The 25,702-nt window shown below is 36.6% G+C and overlaps 1 protein-coding gene and 1 pseudogene across 3 annotated transcripts in view; one reads left to right on the forward strand and one right to left on the reverse strand.

Annotated features, from left to right (window-relative positions):
• The window catches only part of ELMOD1 (ELMO domain containing 1), a 69,754-nt gene that overhangs the window by 7,862 nt on the left and 36,190 nt on the right, over positions 1–25,702 (forward strand). For all 3 annotated transcript variants that reach the window (XM_033121355.1, XM_033121353.1, XM_033121354.1), the window contains exon 2: positions 19,419–19,520. In XM_033121355.1, coding sequence (XP_032977246.1) covers positions 19,504–19,520 — 17 coding nt within the window. In that variant the 5' untranslated portion in view covers positions 19,419–19,503. The remainder of the gene's footprint in view (positions 1–19,418; positions 19,521–25,702) is intronic.
• Positions 672–11,787, reverse strand: LOC117029778 (methyltransferase-like protein 5; annotated as a pseudogene).

Raw genomic sequence — 25,702 nt, forward strand, 5'->3', positions numbered from 1 at the left:
TTCTCCTCAACCCATCTACCTTATTTCACTAAATCTAAGATGACATTCATATACACTATTACATTTTTTACCACTAAGAAAAAAGCTCAGCAAGTAATTACTAAAAAATGACGATGCCTAACATTTAAAAAGACTCTAAGAGAACTAAGCCAGTCATGGAAATAGTGTGGATTAATACCAAATTCCTGTTCATTGTTGTTGTATTCTCCCAAACTGTTAAACAGTGACAGATTTACCTCTAATTTCTGTTATGAACAAATTCAGATGTTAATCATCATGGCCTTGCTTGGCTGTAAAAAGTGACTAGAATACTTTCAGTGATTCTCAGTTTTGTGGATAGCACCATTTTTTTTTTTTTTGCTGTTGTTAACTTTTTTATTTGGAGAATTTCAAATATATACAAAAGTAGACAGAATAAAATAGTGGATCCCAATATTCAAAAATCATCAACTCATGACCAGTGCTGTTTGATTTCTAATCCTGCTCTTTATCCATCCCATTTTTTTTAAAGCAAATCCTAGACACTGATCCTGCCATTTGTAAATATTTCAGTATGTATCTCTAAAATATAGTAAGTTTTCAATGACACATAATCACAATATCTTTATTACATTCTGAAAAGCAATCTATAATTTGTGACACTTTTTTTAATAAACACATCTTGTATTTATTTAATTAGGTTTGAAGCTGCTTTTGTCTTTGGAGGTTTTTAAAAAAGAAAACCAATTTAGGTCTGCTTCAATGTCCACTGATTTCTTTTTAAGAAATTTATATGATGCTGGTGGGTCATCTGACAACTCTGTAATATCTATCTTGATATTTCCACTCTGCAGCTTTCTTTTGAATATATTTTCTAGTTGAGAATTTGTATAAAGAACATACTACTGTTCTTGCCATTTCCAAAGCAATCTTCAGAAAATTTGTACTTATTCCTTTATTATTTTTGTTCACAAAGGGAGGATTCATAATTGCTGTATCAAATGATTTGGACATTCCAGTGGATAATGAGCACAGATCACACTGAACCATGTCAACATTTGTTAACTCAAACTGTTCCACTTTTCTGTTAAATATTTCCAATGCATCTTCACCTGTGTCAAATTTAATACATAACCTGCAATGCACGGCCTGGTCTGTTACTGTTCTAGAAGTAGCATGGACTTTTTGAATCCATCTACTTATTGCAAGCATGACTCTCTGATTCCTTGAGCCCAGTTTCCTTCCTTCCTTCCTTCCTTCCTTCCTTTCTTCCTTCCTTCCTTTCTTTTTTTCTTTCTTTCTCTCTTGTTTTTTTTGTTTGTTTGTTTTTAAGTGTGAGTTCACAGTGTTTAAGGGCATTGGACCTCAGGAGGTTGAAAGTACCACCTTGTCTGTCATCTTTTTGAAATTTAAGGTTTTGTTTTTATCGAAATAATACACATTTAAAACACATATAATTAAAAAACATTATAATGAAAAATAGCAGTCCTCTTGCCCTATGTGTTCTGCCTTCTTTCTAAATAATCTGCTTATTTTTTAACATTTTTAACTATCAGATCCATTGATTTTCTACTATAGAACTGAAGATTTAACTTTCATACCTAACCCCCCTCTCCCTTATACACGTCTATTTCTCCTTCCTCAATTCCCCCAATATCACTATTTTTGATTAAATAAATATTTGATGTTTATTTTGATAATGTAAATTTTATTTACAGTTGATTATACTTTCTTTCTGTACAATTTTTGTATTTCCAAAACTTAGTAATTGACCTGTTTTTATTTGCTTAGTTTTCTGTTATCCATATCACAAAATTATTCCCAAATATATTTTCTCCATTATTCATACATGACAGTCTGTCAGTGCCAGTTTTATTCATGGAGACATCCTTTTTAAGCCCCATGGAATATTCTGATTCCTGAGTCCCATGTCTTTCTCATTTTCCACCTACATTTTGGTGGAATGCTTTCTTCAGAAGCTCCCAAAAAGGTGTGCTTGGAAGGTACGTTGGAAGAAAGCTTTGTACAAGGCTCAGACAATTAAATTCATGAACTCATCCTAGAAAAAGTGCTACATATCTCATTGCTGAATATCACGACAGTCACCTTCGAAATACTCCCCTTGGGAAGCTATGCATAAGGCCAGCACCTAGTCCACCCTTCCAAGCAATTGTGAACTCTTTTTCTGGAATGGCCATCAGAGCTGTCATTGTATTACCCTTGATGTCTTGAATGTCACCAAAATGTCTTCCTTTCAATATTTCCTTTATCTTCGGGTAAAAAAAGAAATCATTGGGGGCCAGATCAGGTGAGTAAGCAGGGTGTTCCAATACAGTTATTTGTTTACTGGCTAAAAACTCCCTCACAGACAGTGCTATGTGCTGAGCTGGTGCATTGTCGTGATGCAAGAGCCATGAATTGTTGGTGAAAAGTTCGGGTCGTCTAACTTTTTCACACAGCCGTTTCAGCACTTTCAAATAGTAAACTTGGTTAACTGTTTGTCCAGTTGGTACAAATTCATAATGAATAATCCCTCTGATATCAAAAAAGGCTAGCAACATCATTGCAACAAGTTCACAAGCTTACTTGTCAGACCTCGTATATCTGAAATTGTCTTCATTCTCCCCTCACACTTAATATTTTGACTGGGTATCGAAATCTAAATTGGAAAGAATTTTTTTCTCAGAGTTTTTATTTTTGTTTCCATGTTCTGTTGACAAATTGAATGTTCTATTGACAAATTGAATGCTTCTGTTTCTTAGTCCTTTGTATGTGAACTGTTTGTTTTCATTCCCCCTCTGGAAACTTTTATGTTTTAAAATTTCATCATGATATGTTTTGGTGAAGATCTTTTGTTATTTAAGGAGCTGGGTATCCAGAGGGGCCCTTTTGATCTGGAGACTCATGTTCTTCAGTTCTTGGAGAGTTTCTGGTATTATTTCTTTGATAATCTTTTTTCACATGTTTTCATTTTTATTTCATTCTGGAATGTCTGTTATATGGATGTTGAATCTTTTTCTCACCATTTCTCCCCCCCCCCCTTTTTACAAAATAATTTTGTCAATTTCTTCTCAGCAGATTTCCTCAAATCTGGGAGATTTCTTAAATTTTATCTTCAATTTCTGTAATTTTAAAAAAATTTCCAAGAATATTTTATTATCTTAATGTTCATATTTATTATTTATTGTTCCTTTTTTATGAGTGTAATATTTTTTCTTATATCTATGAAAATTAATTGTGATGTATTATAGTTTTCTCCTCTTTGCATTCCAAATCCGTTTTTCACCTTTCTTTGTTTTGAGTCTGTAATTCAATCAAGTTAGAAACTTTCTATAACTATCTGATAACCCTGGTTGTTTGTTTATATTTAAGACTGAGGCAGTAAAATGCTGAATGGAAGCTTTCTATGTACAGTGAGGCTTGTTGGCTGTTTGGCTTCACAGTGGTCCAGTTAGGGGCTTGTGCTTCATTGGGGGAGATCCGCATGTGTGTTGGGTAGTTTTCTGAGGGATTAATCTCCAATATCATTCTGGCTGCCTCTGTTCTGGGAGTTGAGTGGGAGAAGAAGGCTGGATAAATCTCACACTCATCGTGTAGACTTTCACTTAACCTCCTTGTATTCAATATGACAGCTTAATCTCATTTTCTTGTGTCCAAAAGGTCAGAGCCTTTCTAGCTCAACCTCTTCAAGAGTAAATCTCATCTCGTCTGATAGAATGGAGAGGGATTATGCCTTCTTTCAAAGGATGGGGAAAGAGATTGAGGCCTAACTATTTCTTATGAAAATGTTTAACCAAGCCTCTTGTGTTGGCTTCCTCTTACACTACCACTTTGAGAGGAACTGGGATCACTAACTCCTGAATATGACCAAGATTCTGTACTCTCAATTATATTGTCTTTGGATCATTTCCCTCACTGCAGGCTTAGTCAGTTAAGCTTAGCAAGTTACCATATATCCATCCCTTTTCAGCTTCCGGAAATCTGCTGATATCTCCTGAGTGCTCCTATTGCCCTTAGCCTTATAGTTTTATGCCATTTTTATTTCTTTACTGTCATGTTGGTGGGATTTGATATGCTTTATTTGCCATGTTTAAATGAAAGTCCATGACACAAGTTTTAAGGGCACACTTAAAAGGAATTAAAGATGTAAAACAGTGTTAAATGCATCAGCAATAATTATAGTGAGATAGTTACTGCTTAGTGTCTCACCTTGCCTATGTAGACTTCCACAGTTTCCATACTTGTTCTGTTTATTTCTCTTGTCTCCTAACAATATATTTTAATACTCTCTTAACCTACCATGTTTCCCTGAAAATAAGACCTAGCAGGACAATCAGCTCTAATGCGTCTTTTGGAGCAAAACTTAATATAAGACCCAGTCTTATTTTACTATAATATAAGAGCCGGTCTTATCTAACGTAATATAATATAAGACCGGGTCTTATATTAATTTTTAATCCAAAAGACACATTAGAGCTGATTGCCTGGCTAGGTCTTATTTTCAGAGAAACACAATAGTCATATGACCTTCTTAGCAAAATATTTTACCTAACACATACTGCTATAAATAATATGCAACCCCAGTTTAAAGAGAGAGAGAGAAAGAATTTCATACAATTAATGATCAGAATTTTGTCATACATCTGTGAAGAGTCCATAAAACTGTAACATGTTGGTTAGGAATCCTTGCTTTAAAGTATAGGCTGGTTCAGTCTGACATGACTGAAATGTGTTTTCATTTGAGATAGTTCAGAGCTTCTGTTTATTTTGTGTCTCTAGTGCCTAGTAAGAACTGAACATAATAAGTGCACAATAAATGTTTGTTGACTAGAATTAAGAGCTAAGGTCTTTTCCTACCAACTGGCTGGCCTTGGACAAGTTATTTGTTGGAAAAGGTTGAGTTAGAGAGGGGCCCAAGAGAGAAGGTCCTTTAGGAGAGGTAAAGAGGAAGAAAGGGGTTGAAGATGGAACATTGGGACACACCTACACTTAAAAGGCAGGTAGAGGAAGAGTGGGAGATAGATAGAAAACCAGGAGACCATGGAATCATGAAAGCCTGAAATGGGCCTTTCAAGAAGGAGCATCATATAAAATCACATCACATAAGATAAGGACAGGAAAATGCAGCTGGGACTAGACCATGCTTTTCCATTAGCCAAGCATTTACATACTCACTCACTCACTCACTCACTCACTCATTCACTCTTTGTGTAGATAAAGAGTGCTGATCACTCCTGAGATGATTCTGGTCAGAGCTATCTTTGTAGTGTAACTCTTTTGCTGCGTTAATTGATTTCAAGTTTTTTTTCCAAAATGGCTCAGAAATCCACAAAAAACAAAAAGTCGATATTTTGACTATTTTATGCATTTAATAATAACAATTTGAGCTGCTTTGTATATAAGTGACATTGTTTTTATGTATAAAAATTTCCTATTGTTGTTCATTCTTGAAAAACACAAAAATATAGAAAAATGTACATATGCTTTCCTATACTTCCTTTCTGGAAGTTTCCATCCGCAGTCAGCAGATGGAAATATTCATGTGGATATATCTGACCATCACAGCAAAAGGGATAAGGAATTTGTCTCAAGCCCTGTGCATATGTGAGAATGTATATCTGTGTGAGTTGTATATGCTATATGCATAGTGAAGGAATTGTGATAGGGGATGGAAACCAGAGCCCAGAGACTATGCAGTAAGTGGTTGGGAAGATCTCCAGAGAGGCCAAGAAAGACATGAGTTGCTCATTTGTAATCAATCTATAACATATCATGGAATTACTTAACCTGATTTAACCTGAATGTTTGAGTCAGGGAGTAAGAATCTTCTAGTATGATTTCCTGCAGGCCTTCAGGGCTCTGTCATCAACCTCTGGATTCTTCTGCTGAAACATTGTAGCCTGGAATTTGGAAATAAGTAGGCTTGAGTCTTACTATACGTTATTAATTCTAAGATGCTTTTTTCCCTCTACATCACTGAAATGGGATGCATCATAGTTTAATTAGCACCATTTTATTCTTCCTCAAGGGCACATGAAATAATGGGCATTTTAATATTAATGGCATTCATGAAATACCATTGGAAAGAATAAAATAATGTTCAATTAGTAAATGTATCAAGTCATAGCTCTAAAGTGAATTTAAAATTATTTTTAAAATTTGTTTTACAGTATGAGTCGTTACAGAAGCCCAACATAAATGGTCTACTTGTCACAAGTGAATGCTATTATCTCTTCTGTAAGGTCAGGGTCAGCAGTTACCTTAGGAATAGGGTACCCTGTTTGCCTCCAAGCCCCTGGAAAGGTCCCAATTTGCTTGGACTTTCCTGTCAAATGTTTCTAGATAGATGCCCTCACTATGCTCTGATTGTGTGGAAGTGAAAATTTTGCAGAAAGCATCAATTTAGATTAGTAAAGCCAGATCCACTTAATGTTTATGCAAAGATAAGTTTACCATTCTTTTTGCTCTAGTTTCATTTAGAAATTTAACTTTTTAAAATAAAATTTATAATTGAAAATGTAGAAAACCCAGATCGAGTATTTTCATGGAAAAGTAGATTAATATTTAGGTTTTGAAATTTCCTTAGTCTTTTATAAAGACAAGGTTCACCAATCCTACTCTCCCCACCTTTGCTCCCTCCATGAAATCAGTACATACATGCAGGTGATCACAGTGAAAGCCAGAAAATTACTGTACCTTTAAAGCAGGTCATAAATATATTTTCAGGCAGCCCTAAATTCTGTGGCTGGCATGGACATCCATTGCTATAAATCACAGAAATAAACCCCAGATGAGTGTTTTATTTCTGAAAAAAGGAAAAAAATCTTCCTAGTTGTCATTTTAGTGAGTGTCAGCAGAGCTTTGTTCAATCTAATCACCAGAAGGAAGAAAGAAAAGTTCGGGAATGTGGCCTCAGGGAGATTGTTATGTGTGAGCATATACCTCTACTATGACATGCTGGATAGCATGTGTGAAATGTCAATGCATATTTGAAAGGTTTTTCGTTTCTCTGGAATGGTAAATTTTCATATTGTTTGTTCTCTCTCCTCATGTTCATACCTTTATGAAGTAAAAATTTGCATTTTATAATGTTTCAAATGCTCCTAAGAAGCCTTAGAAGTTTTTCTTTCCCTTCTCTTACCTCCCCTCCCATCCCTTTCTCTGTTTCATATGGTAAATCTGATTGTATTATGTCCTTTGTAGACCAAGTTTCTTATCTGTCTAGATTTCCCTGGCACTGACACTGTGCTCCTTAGGATCTGACAAAATATGAAGCATGATGCACACTTAGCCCTTATCTGCATGTGCTAATTCAGATCTACATATTTGCTTATTTTGCATCTAATTTAAGAGGACTGACCTCCTTACGTTATTTTGAGGGTCGGGTGGACAGAGCCCAGCCACTCATCTGGCAGGTGGTTTACCAGCTACTCCTCATCCACAAGCCATCTGCGCCGTTGCCTGGTGTTCCCTCTTCCTGCTGAGAGGTCAGGCTTGTTTTGGAGAACTTTCTCTAATTTCTTGAAAACCACCCATAGGTATGCATACATGCAGAGCTAATAGAGAATTAATGGGAGCTGTGAGCTGAATTAATCACACGTTAAACCACCTTCACTTCCGTTATCTGTAAGTTTTGGCCTTTATCAGAATAGTTTCCTTTCTCCTCCATTTTACCTTCTCCACCTACATATTTTACTTTCTTCAGCTATCGCTGAAGAAAGGGTGGAAAAAGAGATGGCTATGTCTGTTTATGTAAGAGTCCCAAATCACTACCTGATTGACTAACTGAGGGATGTCACCATTATGATTTCATTAGACTCTAGCAGGGCACAGGTTCATACTGTGAGACCATTCAAGTGGGAAACTGAAATTTCCACATGGGTTAAGATGTTTTACTTGGAGTTTATTGTTGTCATCAGGAGATTTTCTCAATTACTTTTTAGAAAATATTTATTGTGACAGTATAATAAAGACACAGAATTTCTTCTATCACCCAAAGCAGCTTTGGATCAATCTGATTTTTAGGGGAGAAAACTACAAAAATTATTATTTATGGATCTTGTAGTTCAACATTGTCTTCTTTCTTCTTTCACATGAAATGAGAAGAATGGCCCAAATTGAGGAGATTAATCAATGGCAAATAATTTCGATATTGCTGATCTTGAATTTGTCATCTGCAGAGTAAAGTTGTATGTGTCTTCCCCTGCCCCAACTGCTAAATGAAACTTTTTTTTTCCACTACTGCTAAAAATTGTTACCCAAACTTGCTCTTTTTAATCTAGATTCAGGGGCAGGGGAGTAAAACATGTTTTCATCTAATGATTATCCTTAATCACAGTAAGTTGTATTTTGAGGTTGACCATTGATTGATTTTTTTTTCTCCTTGTGGTATTGTGGCATAAAAAGAAAACAATAAAACAAGAGGTAACTAGGGAAATCTAAAGGAAAATGGAACGTATTTGCCTTTCCAATGTATTCAAGAAAAGTCATTCAAGTTACTAAATGTCTCCAAGGTAGATTTGAAATATTTTACCAGCCATTAGATATATTTAATGTGTACTAAAAAAACAAAAAGCAAACAAAAAAAAGTAAGCCAATATTTTTATCTATAAAGAAAAGGTGTGATGTGTTATGAAAACTAAAACATATAGAGGTATACTGAAAGAAAAAAGGGAAAATGCTGATTTGAAGACCCTATCACACTGACCAATGACTCAGAGTAATTTGGGGAGAGTAAAATCACCACACAATTAGCAGTATAGACCAGGACCTTGAATTTCATTGGATTTTCTAAACCCAAGGGAGTGCTAGATTTACACTAGAGGGGGCTTAATATTTTTACTACTACTACTAGTTATTTCAGAATTACACTGCCAAGGAGTCACATCTCCTTGGAAATATAGCCTCAATAAGAATATATAAAACCCAAACTTTTGGGGTCTGATATATAACTAACTTCTTCCCATAAAATTTTCTGGTTGTCAAAATTTCAGATCTATAGTACATTTGCTTGGGGAAAGGAAAGAGGTTAATTTTCAGTGATATAGTAACCCTTGTTCTTCAAGAGTCCTACAGCTAGCTCCCAGAAGCATACTGCTAAATTCTGAGGTACAGGTATATATCCAAGCCTTGATTATTCCCAGCTCTGCAGTTTAGTTTGAATTGAATACACTATTCATTCTCTTCATTCTATGTCAATTCAGAATTCTACCTCTGTGGTTTTCAGAGGCAGCACAGGAGAATAAATAATAACACTGCCTTAGAAGACAGGCTTCGAGGGTTTGAATCCCAGCCCTTCCACATACTAACTGTGTGATTTTGAAAGCTTGCTTAACCTCTCTGTGCCTCTGTTTTCTCAACTATAAAATGGAGATAATTCAGCCATAAGAAAAGATGAAATAGTGCCATTTGTGACAACATGGATGGATCTTGAGATTCTTATGCTAAGCGAAATAAGTCAGACAAAAAAAGTCAAGAACCATGACTTCACTTCTATATGGCATATAAAACTGAAAGCAACAAACAAACAAAAACTCATAGACACAGACAAGAGTTTAGTGGTTACCGGAGGGTAGGGGAGGGGAGGTGGTAGAAAAGAGACAAGGGGTCAAGTATATGGTGATAGAAGGAGAACTGACTCTGGGTGGTGAATAAGCAATGCAATAAAGTGATGATGTATTATAGAATTGTACACTTGAAACCCATATAATTTTACTAATCAATGTCATCCCAATAAATTTAATAAAGATTAAAAAAAAAGAAAAAAAAAGGGCAATTCACAGAACATAAAATCAGAATGACCTCTATACATATGAGAAGATGCTCAACCTCATTAGCAGTGGTAATACAAATTAACATAATACCATACCATGAAATTGGTGAACATACAAGCACATGAATGCACATATGTCAACAATATGAAGTGTACAGAGGATGTGTAGTAATAGGAATTCGTATACTGCCAATGGGAATGTAAACTAAAACCCTCACTTTGGAGAAAAATTTGGCAATATCAAACATGAAGATGTGTATACCATAAAAAATAAATAAATGAATAAATAAATAAATAAGAGATAATTTTCATTTACTTCATAGGAAGACTGTTAAGTGTGTTATAAATAAAGCCCATAGAGTATTGCCTGGCACATGACAAGCACTTTGTAAATATTAGCTGTTATTAACAAGAACTTAAGCTGAGACTACATACTATTTTAAATTAAAATTTATTTTTAAATGTGCCCTAATTTGCATTTCTCTTATGATTAGTGATGTTGAGCATCTTTACCTATTGGCCATCTGTATGTCGTCTTTGGAAAAATGTCTGCTCAGGTCTTCTGTCCATTTTTTAATTGGATTGTTTGTTTTTTTCATGTTGAGTTGTATGAGTTCTTTATAAAATTTGGATATTAACCCCTGATTGGCTGTATCATTGGCAAATATCTTCTCCCACTCAGGAGGTTGTCTTTTCATTTTGTTGATGGTTTCCTTTGCTGTGCAGAAACCTTTTAGTTTAATGTAGGTGAAGTGATTAAGAAGTGCAAATTGGTAGTTACAAAATAGTCACGGGGAAGTAAAGAACAGCATAGGAAATATAGTCAGTAATATTGTAATAACTATGTATGGTGTCAGGTGGGTACCAGACTAATCAGGGGGATCATTTCTTAAATTATGCTGTACACCTAAAACTAATGTAGTATTGTATGTCATCTGTAATTAAAAAATAAAAAACTTTCTCAATTGTACTTTTAACTGATATGTCAAGTTAGTGTGTAATAAAAGATTTTCAAAAAAAATGTGTTCTGTACATTTTTTTTAAAGTGGGATAATCCCAAATTAGGCAAATTATGAGAGTGGAAGAGTATTTACTTCATGGGTTATGTTTTATTTATGCATAAACATTATGAGTCCTCAAGCATTTTGGTTGTTACAGGGAATGTAGTCAGTTAGAATGTGAAGGGCTACATAGAAAGTAGCTTTTTTCATCTCAGGTAGAGATTAAGATTTTAAAGAAAGGAGTTCTGTCCCTTCTAGTAGAGTCTCTAATTCATTCCTGGAGGTGCTCAATAGATGGATCAGCTTCTAAGAGGTAGGGTCACCCTGTGGTACTTTACAAAGAGCTGCAGGGGGCTTCTTGTTCAAAGGAGGCAGAGCTAGTTCCTTGATGCCCGGAGAGAGGATGAGTTTTCAGAAGTAGCAGACCACTCTCTGCTGCCATTTTTCTCCCAGCTGTAAAAGAAGAAGTACCAGGGACACATAACCCCATACTCAACACTGAAGTGCCAATTGATCTGTGGAGGTGTTTGATCCATCAAACACAATCATTTGATCCTTCCCTTTGGAATAGGTCAGGGCAGTCTTCCGTACACATGGAAAGAAATTAGTGCAGATAAACTGCAAGTGTCAGGAAACCCAGGATTATGAACATATTTCTTAATTTGGTTAAAAAAGACATCTGTGTGCTTTTTTTCTTCCAGTGGGGAAATTTTCAGTTTGTTTCATTAGTGCTGTTATTGAGTAGTGCTATTACAGACATGCATTTCTCTAAACGTAGGCAGAGTTCATTTCAACAAATCTGAACTGAGCACTCAATGTGCCAGACACTGTATCAGGCCCTCGGGCTTCCCTGGTGCCCTAGAGGAGCATGTAGCCCAGAGGGGAAAAAGATATGAAACAGATCATTTTAGAACAATAAGAAAGATTCAACATACAGCAGGTAATTCTGATGTCCACACTGGTTACAAATCCTTCTACAGAGGCATTATTGGGAAACTGACAGCACACAGAGCAGTCTGCATACTCTCCTTGCATTCTGCGAAGTAGGTACGGTAGCATTAATGTCTGACCAAAGAAAAGGTAAACTTTATATAAAAAAATACCTCAATAAATCTGAATTAAACAAAAAGTTTGTATCTATATTTTTCAATTAGTGAGACAGGTATAAACAAGACAAGTAACTTACAATTAATCATGTTAAATTCAACAGACTGTGTGAAAAATACTTGAATGGTCTATCAGGGTCACCATTTTGTTAGAGAATTGTACAAACAAGAAGCAAACTCAGATTTTCCCCGACCGCAGGCCCTGCCCAGCCACTTGAGAAATGCTGCTTTTACTACAAAGGAGGCCTAACACAAAAGAGTAAATTAGCTTAGCACCACTCAGGGAAAAACAACTCAAAGGACGTTTCTCATCAACAATGGCTCAGAGAGCCATACAATGCACACCAACTATGTTTCACTTCATGTTCCTGTCTTTTACATAGATTGTCTCATTAACTGTAAATAGGACAAGTGTGCCTCCTTTGAAACAAGGCTAGATTTAAAAAATAAAAAGCATTAATTCTTTTTGTTTTTATATAGAAAACATTTACAGAAATTATTGAATGAATACCCAGTGAGCAAATGAGTTAAATAGTATTTGCACAGGCTTTCTTCTACCACCCAAAGCCATTTTTGGTGTTTCCTCTTTGGGGGATAGCTAATTAGAGCTAATTGTTGTCTTTGTTTCCTGTTGGAGGGGGGAGCAGATAATTAGAACTAATTGTTATTTTCCTTCCCTTCGCTTTTTCCCATTCAATCAGTATGTCCAAGTGATACTCCTCTCCAAATATTGTCCAACTCTGTTCACTTCTCTCCATCACCGCTGTCATTGTCCCAGTTCAAGGCACAACTTGCCAGAATTTATTTTAACAGTCTCCTAAGTGATTCTTCACTTAGCAAAATGGTCTTTTACTTTAGAGGAGGATATACTCATTGAATGCATATTACATATCTGTAACTGTGCTAAGCATCTTACATGCTTTAATTCATTCAGTCCTTAGAACCACCCTACAAAGTGGTTATAATTACAGTACTCATCATAAATGGAACCCTAGCGAGATTAAGCAGCTTGTGTAAAGCCACTTGACTAGTGGTAGATCCCTGATATGAACTCTGTCTCCAAAGCTTGTGTTCTTAACCACCATGTGCACTCTCTGCCATGTTTGCCCATTGTTCCTTTAAATAACAAGGCTCCCTTGCAGTATTAAACTATGTCCCATTACCCAGCACAATGCTGGGCACGTAAATATTCAAGAAGTCTTTTGAATAGATAGACTCAAGAACTCCTATGGAAACTGCAGTATTATATTACTTTATTTATCCTACATAATTATGAAATAAGTTTTTTTGTTACTTTGTTTGTTTTAGGTAAACCAGTTTTCTAGCTACCTGACCTTAAACCATTTAAGAATGATTTGTTTTTAATTTTGATAAAATCTTTTATGAAATACATTCCATTCTTTATTGCCTTAGTGGTATAACAATTCTAACTTAATATGACCCTAATAATAAAGAAGTATTGTTATGAACAACAAATGTATGACACTTATTTAGTAGTTTCTTCTGGGCTATGGTTTTAACTACTATCTATATGCTAATGAAGCTCAGATCTTTGTCTCCAACTGGGATTTCTCTCCTAACCTTTGGATCCATGTAATCCACGCTACCACTTCACCCTGCAAACTCAAAATGCCCTCAAGACCCCAAATACACCCAGACCCCTAAATCTGCATCTCTAGAATTCTGTATCTTAGTAAAAGATGCTACTGTCTATCCACTTGGCCAGCCATAAACATGGGCATAATTTCAACCTCTCCTTTTCCTTCACTAAACCCCCAATCAATCAAATAACAAAAGTCCTATTGATTTTACCATCCAAATATCTCTGAAATCCATCACCCTCTGTCTCTGCCCATTACCGTATCCTGCCATTATTATCTTTGCCTGGATTATTCTAACAACTTCTAAATGGTGTCCCTACCTATAATTTCACCATAATCTAATTTATTCTCCATACTAAAATCACATTTTTAAATCAAATTTTTAGAACTATAAATCAGATCATGTCACATCTCAGTTTAAAAACTTTCAATGGTTCCTCATTGTTCATGAGATAAAGTTCAAACTTCTTTAATATTGCTTACAAAATCTTCGATGATCTGACCCTTTCTTGCTTTTCCATGTCTTGCCATCCCTGTTTTTACTGGTCCCTCTTACCAGTAAGCACCAGGTCACTAGGCCATGTTCAGCATTTTCCCCTCCACATATTGTGTATCCTCTTGCTAGGACTTTGCATGTGCTGTCTGGAAAACCCCCTGACCCCTACATCTAAGATAAGCATCTCTGATACTCACTGTCACAGCACCCATTCCCACTTTTAAAACTGTGTTTAAGTACCTATTTGTTTCTCTGTATCATCTTTGCTCTCCTCCCTCAAGACTATTAGATCTGAAGGATGGAACCCATGTGCCTCTTATTCACCCTGTATCCGTAATGCCTAACTTTGTCTCTAGAGCACAGTAGGCATTAACATATTGTAATGAAATTTTAATTTTACAGTAGTTTTAGATTTACAGAAAAGTTAACAAAGATAGTACAGAGTGTCCCTCTGTTAGCATCCTATTTTCCCTGTTGTTAACATCTTATGTTAATGCGATACATTTGTCACAACTAATGGACCAATATTGATACCTAATTAACTAAAATTGATGCTTATTCAGACGGCCTTAGTTTTTATCTAATGTCCTTTTTCTGTACCAGGATCCCATCGAGGATATCACATTACATTTAGTAGTCATATCTTCCCAGGCAACTCTTGGCCGTGACAGTTTCTCATTCTTTCTTGTTTTTTATGATCTTGAGATTTTTTGAGGAGTACTGGTTAGGAATTTTGTGGAATGATCCTCAATAGGAGTTTCTCTGATGTTTTTATCATGATTAGACTAGGGTAATGGGTTTGAAGGAGGAAAACCACAAAGATAAAGTGCCATTTTCATCACAGCGTAACATGAATATACACTCTCACTATGAGCTATCACTGTAATGTTAACCGTGATCACCTAGTTGAGACAGTTTGTCAGGTTTCTTTACCGTAAAGTTACTCCCTCCACCCCCCCACCCGCCTTCCATACTGGATTCAAAAAGTCACTATGTCCAGACTCCATTTAAGGGGTTAAGAATTATGCTCCACCTCCTTGAGAGCAGAGTAGCTACATAAAGTATTGGGAATTCTTTTCTACAGGAGATTTATATATTCTTCTCCATTTATTTATCCAGCCATTTATATCAGTATGGAGTCATGGACACTTATTTTATCCTTTGAGTTATTTATACTACTTTATTTTGTTACTCAAACTGTTCCAGTTTGGTCCATTAAGGAGCCTTTTCAGCTGGCTCTTGTGCTTACTTGACACATCCTTCACTGTTTGTCTTTTGAACCATTCCTTACTTTCTAGCACAACAAGACACTTCAGGCTCACCGTATATCTTCCTTGCCCCAGCCCTAAAATCAGCCATTTCTCCAAGGAGCCCTGGTTCTTTATATGTGTGAATGTTTCAGAAACCATAACCTGGGCTGTGGATGGACACTAACAGTTCTCAGTTAAAATTTGGATTCATTGTTAAAAGCTCCAAATGTATCAAGAATAATATATATTCCTACCACCGAAAATGAACAAACGTTTTTCCCTTTATTTTGCTTCAGATATATTTTAAGAAATAAAACACGAAGTTGAAGGCCATTTTCCCCTCCCCCAATCCTAAACCCCTCTCTCTCTTCCTAGAAGCAACTACCATCTTAAATTGATATGTAGACTCTTTTTTCAAGCATTCATGGAATATTTACAGAAACAAATATGTGTTAAAGAAAAGATTGGCTTTTATTTGGGCTGAGTTGCCCACATTTCTGGGCCTTTCTAGTTGGTAGTTGTGTCTCTGCCCTCAGCTATTTGTCCATACAGTCAGTTCCTCATGTCACCATTGCTGCTGGTGCTCCATTTGTCTCTTCTCTCCTGAGGCAGCTTCTCTCTGCTGTTTCCAGCCTCTCTCTTCTCTAATCTGTTTCATCCCTGCTTTGTAGGCAGCTTATGGTGTCCTCCTTATCAGAAGGAAGAAGACCAATAACCTGGTATTATAGACTTTGTGAAAGTAAATTGTAAATTGAAAAGTGCTAGACAAATATAAAAATACCACTTTTTGTTCACAGAACAAAAAAACAAAGAAACAAAAGTAATAACTTTTTAATAACTTTTTTTTTAATCTTAAAGATATTACCAGATGCTTCTAGTGTTTTTGTTCGTTTGTTTCTTTTTTTAAAATGAGTTTTAGGTGTACAAAGCAATGTAATAGTTAGACATTTAAACCCCTCATAAAGTGATAACCCACCCCCCCAAGCTACTACCCCTCTGACATCTTATGTAGCTGTTACATTGCCATTGACTATCTTCCCTATGGTGTACTCCACATCCCGTGACTATATATACCTATATATTTAGTTATAGTTGACATTCAATATTATTCTACTTCAGCGCATTGGTTAGGCATCTACACAATCTATGATGTGATCCCCCTGATAAGTCCAGTGCCCATCTGGCACTTTACATGATCCTTACAACAGTGTTGATTATATTCCCCATACTGTATTAACTATCAATTTGTATTTCTTAATGCCCTCACCTTTTTCACCCAGCCCCCAACCCCTTTCCCATCTATCACTCTGATAGATCTAGTGCATATCTGGCACCATATCTAGTTATTACAATATTATTGACTATATTCCTTATGCTATACCCTACATCCCCATGACTACTGAGTAACAACCAATTTGTACTTAATCCCTTCCCCTTTCACTGATTGTTAACCCCTCCCATCTTAAAGAAGTCCCTCTAAGATTCCTTGTACTACTGGTTTGGTGGAGATGAACTCCTTCAGTTCTTTCTTTTTTTTTTTTTAATTTTTTATTTTTTAAATTTATTGGGGTGACAATTGTTAGTAAAATTACATAGATTTCAGGTGTGCAATTCTGTATCACATCATCCATAAATCACACTGTGTGTTCACCACCCAGAGTCAGCTCCCCTTCCATCACCATACATTTGATCCCCCTCACCCTCATCCCCCACCCCCCAACCCCCTTACCCTCTGGTAACCACCAAATTACGTTCCCCAGATTAATTTTCAAACCCGTGGCCATCCTGTGGCCACCGACTGCCCTCCAATCCCCTCACCCTCCCCCCCATCCCCCACCCCCCCCGCCCATCTAGCAACCCTCAGTTTTTCCTCTTTGTCTCCAAAACTGTTTCTGATTAGTTCATTCACTTATTCTTTTCTTTAGAATCCGCAAATAAGTGAGATCATATGGTACTTATCTTTCTCTGTCTGACTTATTTCACTTAACATAATGTTCTCTAGGTCCATCCATGTTGTTGCAAATGGTAAGATTTCTTTCTTCTTTATGGCTGCATAATACTCCATTGTATAAATATACCACAGTTTCTTAATCCAGTCATCTACCGTCCTTCAGTTCTTTCTTGTCTGGGAAATTCGTTATCTATCCTTCAATTCTAAATGACAGCCTTGCTAGGCAGAGCAATCTTGGTTGTATGTCATTGCTTTTCATCATTTGGAATATTTCCTGCCACTCCCTTCTTGTCTGCAAACTTTTTGTTGAGAAATCAGCTGACAGTCTTATGGGGGCTCCTTTGTAGGTCACTAACTGCTTTTCTCTTGCTGCTTTTAAGATTCTCTCTTTGTGTTTAACCTTTGGCGTTTTAATTATGATGTGTCTTAGCCTCTTTGGGTTTATCTTGTTTGGGACTCTCTGTGCTACCTGGGCTTGTATGTTCATTTCCTTCACCAGGTTAGGAAAGTTTTCTGTCATTATTTCTTCAAATAGGTTTTCAATTCCTTGCTCTCTCTCGTCTCCTTATGCTACTCCTATAATGCAAATATTGGTATGCTTGATATTGTCCCAGAGGTCCTTAAACTCTCCTCAATTTTTTGGATTCTTTTTTCTTTTTGCTGTTCTGGTTGGGTGTTTTCTGCTACCTTATTTTCTACATCACTGGTTGGATCCTCTGCTTCATCTAATCTACTGTTGATTCCCTGTAATATAGCATTCATTTCCATTATTCTACCCTTTATTTCTGACTGGTTCTCCTTTATAGTTTCCATCTCCATTTTTATGCTCCCTATCTCTCTGTTGAAGTTCTCCCTGAGATCATTGAGCATCCTTAAAATGTTTTTTTGAGTTGTGTTTCTGGAAGGTTGGGACTGCCAGATTTAAGACCATCAGATAACTGGGAGTCAGGATAGTTAATTTTATGGTTCTTCAGTTTTGAAACTCTGTCTCTGATAGATTGCTTATCTCCATTTTGCTTAGTTCTTTTTCTGCAGCTTGGTTCTGTTCTTTCATTTGGGACATGTTTCTTTGTCTCCCCATTTTGGCTGCCTTTCTTTGTTTGTTTCTATGTATTAGGTAGGGCTGCTATGTCTTCCAGTCTTAGTAGAGTGGCCTTATGTAGTAGATGTGCTGTGGAGTCCAGTGGCGCAGTCTTTCTGGTCACCTGAACCACACGCTCCAGGTGTGTCCCTTGTGTGGGTTGCGTGTGCCCTTCTCTTGTAATTGAGACTTGGTTGATAATTGCACATCAGTGTGAGGGACTGACCCTTGGGCTCACTGGTTGTGAGGACTGGCCGTGACTACCGTGGAAGAGTTGTTGTGCAGGGGCTGATCCTACAGAGCAGGATCTGCCTCAGCAGGACTCTTGTGTCTGCTCAGTCTGCCCCTTGGGTGTGTCGTACTTGGAGGCGTCTGGGTGATGCTCCAGCTCATTTTGAAGCTGGCCAATGGGGGCACCAGCCCCAGGACCACCTTGGAGGGGGCCCACTGTAGGTCTATTTCAGCCATAGCCTGTGCCCCACCCGAGGCCACCCAGCAGAAGCCAGAAAGAAATCTATATATGGCTGCCACCCGTACTGTGCTTGGAAGTGCCTTGAGAGGCCAAGCCACAAACCAAGGCCGGCTGCCACTATTGCCTGCTTAGGGCTGCTCAGCCAGAGGTACAGGACACGCTCAAGCCAGATTCTGCTTGTCTCGGTTCCACAAACCTTTGAGAGACCATAGGAAAGTCTGCAGCTTGAGTCAAGTCAAGCAGTCTACACAACAAAGCCACTGAAAGCAGCCTGGGTGTGCCCCTCTAGTGTTTTTTGAATTGTATTTCTGGAAGGTTGGGGCTGCCAGATTTAAGACCATCAGGTAACTGAAGTCAGGATAGTTAATTTTATGGTTCTTCATTTTTACTTTTCTTACGAATACTGTTTTTCCAGATGTAGAAATAATACCCAAAATAGGGGGAAAAGCTTACTATTAGAGAGATTGTTCATGAAACTAATAATTTCTCCAGCAAGTGACTTAAAAAATGAAAGGCTAATTGTATAATTACAAAATGAAAAGCTTTACCTGTAATACCCATCCATTGAATTGCATTGCTGTGTGGGCAGTTTGTTTGATAATGTTCTGGGTGCCATATAACATATTATCTGTGTACTAAGGTAAGCAGAAATTTGGGGTTTGGGATTTCCAGCCCCCTAATAGTAAATATATCTAATTTCTTCCCACAGCTTACACTTGCTTTGACAAAGACAAATTTGAAAGCAATTACTTGAGGACAGTTTGGATAACATCTGAATAATCAAAACAGGCACAATGAAGCACTTCCTAAGGTACGTGTTTATGGTTCCCTGGATGAACCCGCTAACATGGAGAAACTTCTTTGCCAGTTAGGATATTTCTGTTCACCATTTGTGATCCTATATTCAGGTCTCTTAGGATTGCCTAAAACAGCGTATTTTGCTAAAAGTAATTTGGTCACGAGGTTCCTTTGTTAACTCTGTGCATATTGATGCTGAAAGAGAACACTTACAAGTGTTGATTACAAGAGAGTATAAGAAAGTATGGGCATAAAAGCATGGGACAGAGAGTACTTTGGACTATTCTGATGCCATGTGGCTCTAAAGAGTGATATGCTGCTGGCCTTAGAGTTGATGTTTGAGGATTAGTAGTCAAGGAATCAATATAATTTGTGTACAGTCATATTCCTGAATTAAGTAACTTGAAATATCCCTTAATTTAGATTTTATGATAGTTGGCTAGCCAATCCCTACAGGTATTTTCAAATGTTCCTTTTTGGTGAAAATATATATTCCAGTCCACTGCTCTTCCTGCCTCAGTGATATGCCTGAAATCTGCATTAATTGTTGATTCCCTGAGACTGTGCTGTACAGAGTACCATGTATGTTGGTATGTTTAGGGATGATCTTGTTTTGTTTTGAACAAAACAAAACAGGTCCTTTGCCTGGACCTATAATTATAATTATTTTTAAGAGTATTGACTGCCATTCACAATTCTATAAATAAAATTCTCAAAGAAATTTTACATCATATTAAAATATGAAAAAATAAAGTTAGTCTGGCCCTGAAAATTAGAAAATAAAACACACTTTCCAGAATATTGTGTTTCTTTTCCTCAAGATGGTGGCCTACCTCTATTACCTCTATTATTCTTGGCCCTTGCTCTGGCTTGTTTTCCCTAAGCAAATGATTACTGAGCTTACTTTTTTAAGGAAATTATTTAATTTTTTTAGTGGCTGCAATTAAAGATTTTCTTTTCCCCACTGGTTTTGATTGCACCGTTGTTTCTGGAGCACCTGGGTCAGTTTGTCTGGGATCCACAATGTTTTGATGCAGTTACTGGTGTTTACTGGATCTTACCTTCCAGGTCACTATTAAACTGTTTACAGACATTGGCATTTACAGGCATACCCCTCAACCTGTTTATCTCAGCTGAGTGAAAGGATAGTATTTGAAAAATCACTAGAACATTTGCCAGCAAAGTATTTGATCCGATATGTTTTGGTTGCCATGGTAACAAACCCATCTGTTCACACATTCATGAAAAACTGGTGTTTATGAATCCCTCCTGAATATAAATGTGGTGTCTTTTAGCTGTAGAACCATGTACCAAAAAGCTTTAGTGTTAGATGAAGCTTAGAAGTCAGGAGCTCCTTTTGAGAAAGGGGAGATGGTAGTGGTCAGGTCTGTGCGGAACTTGTGCTACTGAATTTCTTCTTCAGTGTCTTATTTGTTTTAGAAAACCTGGAGCAGCCTCACACCCAGCCATTTTAGGAGAAATTGTAACATTTATTTCTGTTAGTTTTTTTTTTTTTGCTAAATTGATTAGATGCAATACTGTGTTCAATAGAAATTATAACATTTTAGAATTAATTTATATGGTGGAAATCTACCACTGTAATTTCACACAGACTAGTACCAAGGATAAGGGAACCTGTCAGTTATGTGTTCTGATATGAACTTTTCTCTTTTAACTTGGCATAAATATCTCACGCATATTATTTGACATCGATTATTTATGTCCAGCTGAGGCTAGGATAATAGATTACACATCAAGAAAGAAACTTGAGGATCTTCATTGACTATTAGTTTTGATAATAAAAGGAAACTTGATCATTTCTCCTCTTTAGTTGATTATTGCTATTGGCTTTAATTTTTGTTTGTAATGCTTTTAACTAAGTTATAATGAATCTGTATTCATTATATGTTAATGTTGATAGAATTTGGAAGACTAAGGGGACAGGGAGTAATAATCCTGCATTACAAGCTCTATCAGATCATTTAAATTGCCTTTTTTCTCTGTAGTCCATTCCCACAGATGTTGGACAATTTGGGCAACTGTTTTATTTGAACCAGAGAAAAGGTTATATAAATATAGCCTGAATAAGTCAGGTGTTAATTCCTGAGCTCAGCAAATAGATTATGTCGAATAAGGAGTTGACTTTCACTGAGAAAAATTCATTATTATTTAAAAGCTCACAGAGTGATTAATCTCAACTTCTGAGTTGCTCTAGAATGAAATGCTCCCTGTACAGCCCCAGAAGAAATGAGGTTAATCTTAAGGAATCCAGGTTGTGGGGAAAAATGCATTTCAATCCACATTTAAGATACACAGAATCCACACTCTGCTCTCTCCAGCTCACTGCTACCATCAAATATATTAATGGTGTAATTACTCAGAGTATAAAGGAGTAGAGAAAATATTCAATGTTTGTTTTTAAAAAATTGCATGGGACATTAGAAATAAATGCTGCAGAATTAGTACACCCAACTGAAGAGTGTATTTTACAATGAGAGCAGATATTGGATATCAGGTAAGTACACCATAGTCACCCAGTATGACTTTAGCCATGGTCTGCATTAAAAGAAAGCAAGGGTTTCAGTAGAGAAGAAAGTGTGCCTATGTGTGATCAGAAAAAAATAGAGCACTTTTTGAGACCCAAATAAAACTGTAACTTAGGGTTTAGTTTGTATAATATATTATATTCATTTTAATTCAATTGATGTATATAATAGAGAGGGGCTAAGACTTTTACTGAAGATATTTTCCCTTGCTAGGATTTAGTTGCTGAGATAATATTTTTTAAGTCATCAGACATTATTAATTTTGAAAATTTCTAATACAGGGACTCTTTTAAGTCCCCATGTAAATAATTTCTTCCAACTATCCCCGCCTCAAGATCTCAGTTTCTTGGCCATGGATTTCACTGCAATTTTTCTTCCTGAGGCAGAACAGAGGAAAGGAAAGCCATTTGCCAAATTTAAACCTCTATGAGAAGCTGACTCTGGGTGGTGAACACACAGTGTGATTTATGGATGATGTGATACAGAATTGCACACCTGAAATCTATGTAATTTTACTAACAATTGTCACCCCAATAAATTAAAAATAAATTAAAAAAAAAAAAAAAAAACCTCTATGAGAGACACTTAGAGCAATACAGCAGACTTGTACCCAAGTTCTGGCTATAAAGTATTTTACTACTATAATTAGGTAAATGAAAACTTCCAATAATCAAAAATATCTGTGCATTGGGTTTTATAAGTCACTCACACTTGATTAATATCTTGGTCCACTGACTCATTTAGTAAGCATTTATTGCTAACAATTGTACTATACCACATCATTTTAAATTATTATTTTCTATTAATAATAATAGAAATAAAGTAGGAATTAATATCGCATTTCACAGTGCAGGGCAAAAAGTCTTAGCAAAGTTATGTAACTCGCCCAAGGGCACATAGATATTTGAGTGCAGGCCTAGCTGACTTCAAAGCTATTTCTGATGATTTCTGCTTTGTATTAACCCCTCAGTGTGCATCTACTGTGAGGCAAAAGTGAATATGAGATGGTCTCTGCTCCAAAGTAACATACCACCTGGTAAGGAAATGAGGCATACACATACAAAACTAAGATATAAAAAGGAATATGATCTGTGACATGCTACAGGCATTTTGTGACAGGAATGTTCTGGGACGGCTTCGCTCAGGTGATGTTGAGAGAAAGGGAGGACTAGAATATTAATATTTTTAAATAAGGATAGAGGGTGTGTGAGGTGGAAAAGATGCTGTGAACAAAGCCTGAGAAATTGTGATCAGCTGCCACAGGCAGCAAGTTTACTTGAGTAGAACATAAGTTGTAAAGATAAAGTTGGGAGCAGTTCTTGGACACCTTTGCAAGCACGGCATAAAATAGCCCAGAAGCATGGTAACCGAAACCTGAAGTGGTCCTTAAAAAGAAGAGAGAGTCAGATGAAAAATCTTTTTCCCTTGCGACACATATTCAGCCTTCACTTACAGCTAGAAATCTAGTCCATTCCCTTTACCTTACAAATGAGAAGATAGAGACCCAAAAAGCAAAGTAGCTTGTCCAAAGTCATACAGCTCACAGCAACAAATTGACACTAGGTTTGAAGTCAGACTTCCAGACATTTCCTTTTTAGTTAGGCAGTATTTCCATTCAGCACCCACCAATTTTCATGGCTTTTGAGGGGCAGAAGGTGCAGGTCATGTAGTTGTGCCAGAATTTGGTTAGCATTACTTGATGCATTCGCTGAACTCATGCGATGTGGAAGCTAAATCCCGAAAAAGGGTTATGACCAGCACATCCAAACACCATTCTCACTATAGACTGCTATGTTTAGCCATTGTTTTCTGTTTTTCAGGACACACATACACACCATTTATTTATATACGTTCATAAGTAAACATGTATATACACATATGTATGTATATGTACACACATTGTATATACACAAATACACATATACCTATACATACGTATATTTTAACTTATTTTCTTCCCAGCACTTAAAAAAACTTTTCGTACTCTTGTTGAAATATGTTAACTTGATTAATTTTCTAGGCAATATCCTTCAAGTGACCTCACCAGAGGCTGCCCATTGCCATCAAACTGCCATCAGAGATACATTTAGAACTCAATTATCAGCACCCCACCTCTCCTACCCCTTGGTTTTCCTTCAGCTTTTCAGGGCCTGCCCTTTAGCCACAGCACTGTTCATTAAGCCCCTCCTACAGAGCATGAGATAAATGAAAGCCCTGACACTCAATAAATGTTGGTTTGAATTTCATTCATTTAACTATTGTACGAGGTCGGACAATGAAGTTCCCGAATTCATGCTAGAAAAAGTGCTACATACCTCATTGCTGAATATCACTATAGTCACCTTCGAGGTACTCCCCTTGGGAATCTATGCACCGATGCCAGCGCCTAGTCCACCCTTCAAAGTAATTTTGGAACTCTTTCTGGAATGGCCATCAGAGCTGTCATCATATTACCCTTGATGTCCTGAATGTCATCAAAATGTCTTCCTCTCAATATTTCCTTTATCTTTGGGTAAAGAAAGAAGTCATTGGGGGCCAGATCAGGTGAGTAGGGAGGGTGTTCCAATATAGCTATTTGTTTACTGTCTAAAAACTCCCTCACAGACAGTGTCGTGTGAGCTGGTGCATTGTTGTGATGCAAGAGCCATGAATTGTTGGTGAAAAGTTCAGGTTGTCTAACTTTTTCACGCAGCCTTTTCATGCACTTCCAATAATAAACATAGTTAACTGTTTGTCCAGTTGGTACAAATTCATAATGAATAATCCCTCTGATATCAAGAAAGGTTAGCAACATCTTTGAAAGCCAGTTCGTGAACTTAAGTGTCAGACCTCGTACTTTTCACATTTGTTGTGAAGTGAGTAAGGCATGTTAATTTTCCTGTTGTTCTTGCCTTCTGGTCAGGATAATCAAGAGTTGGCTTTACTGTCCAATCTCAGAGGAAGGTATTTTTTTCTCCTCTGGCTCACTAGCACTCTAAGCAATTCCTTATAGAATCATCACATTCTTTTTCTTTTTGTCTGTTTTTATTGTCATTTTCCTTACTAGACTGTAAGTTCCTTGTGGACAGGGATGGCATGAGGCTGTAGTGAAATTAAGTTTTTAACTCATATTTGCTTTTTCCTTCTGCCTTAATCCCCACACTTTTTCTTTCTGTACTGTGCAACCAGTCTTCTCATTTTGTGTTTGTTCAGCTCAGTGAAGGAATAAGTAAAGTATCTTTCAATGATCACTTTTAATTTTTCCCCCAATGCATCTAAAATCTCTTTCCTTCAACAGTTCTAGGTCTTTAATTCAACAGAAATTAATTTATCCATAGTTCTGAGCATATCGTCTTACCTAGTCCATATATATATATAAATTATGTTATGTAGTATATTTATAATAGTAACAGATCCACTCTTTATCCCTATAGAAGATTTTGAGGCCTATTATGGATGATGACTTTCTTTTATTGATAGATTTACTTAATTTGGGCTCTTTTAAAAATATTTTTATTTAAAATGAAAGAGTATGTTTGAGATAACATTTAAGTCCTTTTGAAATGTCAAAGTGTAATGTGTTTGCTGCTTCCTTTATAATAATCAATGAAAGTGTTATCCAAATAACAAAAAAAATCTGATTTTTAAAAATTAGTCTTGTAAAATTATG

Source organism: Rhinolophus ferrumequinum, chromosome 11 (assembly GCF_004115265.2).
Source record: "Rhinolophus ferrumequinum isolate MPI-CBG mRhiFer1 chromosome 11, mRhiFer1_v1.p, whole genome shotgun sequence".
NCBI classification, from domain to species: Eukaryota; Metazoa; Chordata; class Mammalia; order Chiroptera; family Rhinolophidae; genus Rhinolophus; species Rhinolophus ferrumequinum.